The 2199-nt window shown below is 33.9% G+C and overlaps 1 protein-coding gene across 4 annotated transcripts in view; it reads left to right on the top strand.

The window, feature by feature from the left end:
• Positions 1 to 1663: 1663 nt before the first annotated feature.
• Positions 1664 to 2199, top strand: part of LOC107674501 (Fanconi anemia group C protein-like) — a 28652-nt gene continuing 28116 nt past the window's right edge. For all 4 annotated transcript variants that reach the window (XM_016468483.1, XM_016468484.1, XM_016468485.1 and 1 more), the window contains exon 1: positions 1664 to 1905. In XM_016468483.1, coding sequence (XP_016323969.1) covers positions 1772 to 1905 — 134 coding nt within the window. In that variant the 5' untranslated portion in view covers positions 1664 to 1771. The remainder of the gene's footprint in view (positions 1906 to 2199) is intronic.

Here is a 2199-nt window from a genome sequence, read left to right on the forward strand (position 1 = left end):
ATATATATATATATAAACAATGCTAATAAATATTAATTCATATTTTGCACAAACAACATTTTTGGACTATTATTGAGAGTTTAGGTAGCCTATTCTGAAATAGCATTTTCATTAATTATCATAGTGAAAAAAATAAAAATAAAAATTGGAAAAAATACAAATAAATGAAAACCTAAGTAAAAAAAAAAAAATTAAAAAAATAATATATATATATATAATTGTCTTTTAACCCTTAAGATCACATTTTCTTTCATGTTTTTGTTATAAAGTAACATTTACACACACACACACACACACACACACACATATATATATATATTACTATTGTTTGATATTGATATATTTATTTTTTTTTGCTATTGTTTGCTCAATAATCTAATTATAATTTCCTCATACTCAACCTCTATCCTTTTTAAGTCAGAACCTTAAAGATCAGAGATGCTAAATCAGCGTTACTCCAGTACAAATTCTAAGAATAGTAGGCTACCATGATAAGGCAACGTGCTTTGAAAGTCGTGGGATAACAGATGTCCCCATTAAATGCTCAAAATAGATATATCACCTGCATCCACTACACTTTTTCCTGCATTGTCTCAAACCGCACACATGCACTTGGTGCAGGAGTGTGAGTCCAGCCTGCAGCAGATGGCTCTGAACATCATCAGTCCATTTGACAGATCAGAGAACTGCGAAGTCCTGACAACATGTTTTTCATGAATTACATAGCAAAACTGGAATGTGTTCTTGTTTGTAAAACTTTCCAAACAACAGCGTAATATGAGAATTTGGTGAATAATACATAATGGTCTGATTAATCTTCTATCTAAATCACTTTACAGGAGATCTAACTAAATTTGGACAGAACCCCGAGGTCCTGTAACACTAGTTTAGTTTAGTGTACTAAGAGTTTGAAACAACTTTAAACAGTGCCACCTAACGGTCGAATGCAAAACAGCTGCAATATTACTGCAGGAGAATGTGAAGAAGGATCAAGCAGACAAACAAATATTTCAAAATGTGCATTTATTTATGAAATAGAATACAATTTAAAGCAGCAGAAAGCACATTGGTGGGTTCACGCGTGTTTGTGCCGGGGGTCGATTTTAAACAGATTTTTTGTTCTTTATGTTAAATGGCCAAATGGGCATCATGAGAGGTTCTGGACATGTTTAACAAATAATTATTTTATTGGTTTACCATTGTCTCAGATCTTTAGCCTTAAACAATTGAAATCCATCATAATTTTTTTTTTGACACATTTAAAACATTTTTTTTAAATAAACGTTATGTTCAGAAGTACTATGGTAATATATGCAAATAGTGAAACTAAAATAAACTTTTTGTTTTATGTTTATGATGTTATTGAAGAGCAGGACGCTTTCTGTGATTTTATTCCAAAACGTATAAAATTTAATTTCCATCACATATAATCAAACAGTGATGTGGTTGAAAGATTTGGTACATTTTGGTGGTTCAGGAAAATGATGTGAAAGTGTGCTGTGTGTGTGTGTGTGTGTGTGTGTGTGTGTGTGTGTGTCTTATTTTCCTGAATAATGTATGCTGCCTGAGGTACCGCTTCAGTCCATGCTGAGATTTTGCCCCGCCCCTTTTAGAGGCGCGCAGCCAATAGCATATGACAACATCCGGTTTTAGAGGTCTGAGAGGGAAGTTCAGAAATATTTGTACAGCTTCCTATGCCGCGAAAGTCTCACATTAGATTGAATGCTGTTTTATACCGTTATCTTAAATTATTAGGAAAGTATGACAATACATGTATGTCAATAGTAAGCCTGAGCAAAATAAGGACGTCGTGAGAGTCAGCTGTTGTCAAACTGAACAGCAGAAGTCTTCGCAGACCGTCCTCACCTCACTGGGTCGACACGCTCCAGTCTGCGGATTTTACAAGTAATATCTGAGTTTTGTTTGTACATTCACATGAAAATTAACCATTTGGCCCGACTGTGTGTGACCTAATCTTTGACTGTCAGAAGTAGGATAAGAATTTACGAATCATGCCGTGACATTACTCATGAATATTAATTAGATTACGTGATACGCCAGGAATGTTACAATACAACGTCTGCCAGACCTAATTAATATTCATGACTTTACTCCTTACTGTAATTTTTCTTTAGAGATGTGTATGATGCTTATGCTATGTTGCAGCCAGAGAGAGAACAAACATAAATGATTTAATTA

Source organism: Sinocyclocheilus anshuiensis, unplaced genomic scaffold, assembly GCF_001515605.1.
Source record: "Sinocyclocheilus anshuiensis isolate Anshui unplaced genomic scaffold, SAMN03320099.WGS_v1.1 scaffold1214, whole genome shotgun sequence".
In the NCBI taxonomy this organism is placed as follows: Eukaryota; Metazoa; Chordata; class Actinopteri; order Cypriniformes; family Cyprinidae; genus Sinocyclocheilus; species Sinocyclocheilus anshuiensis.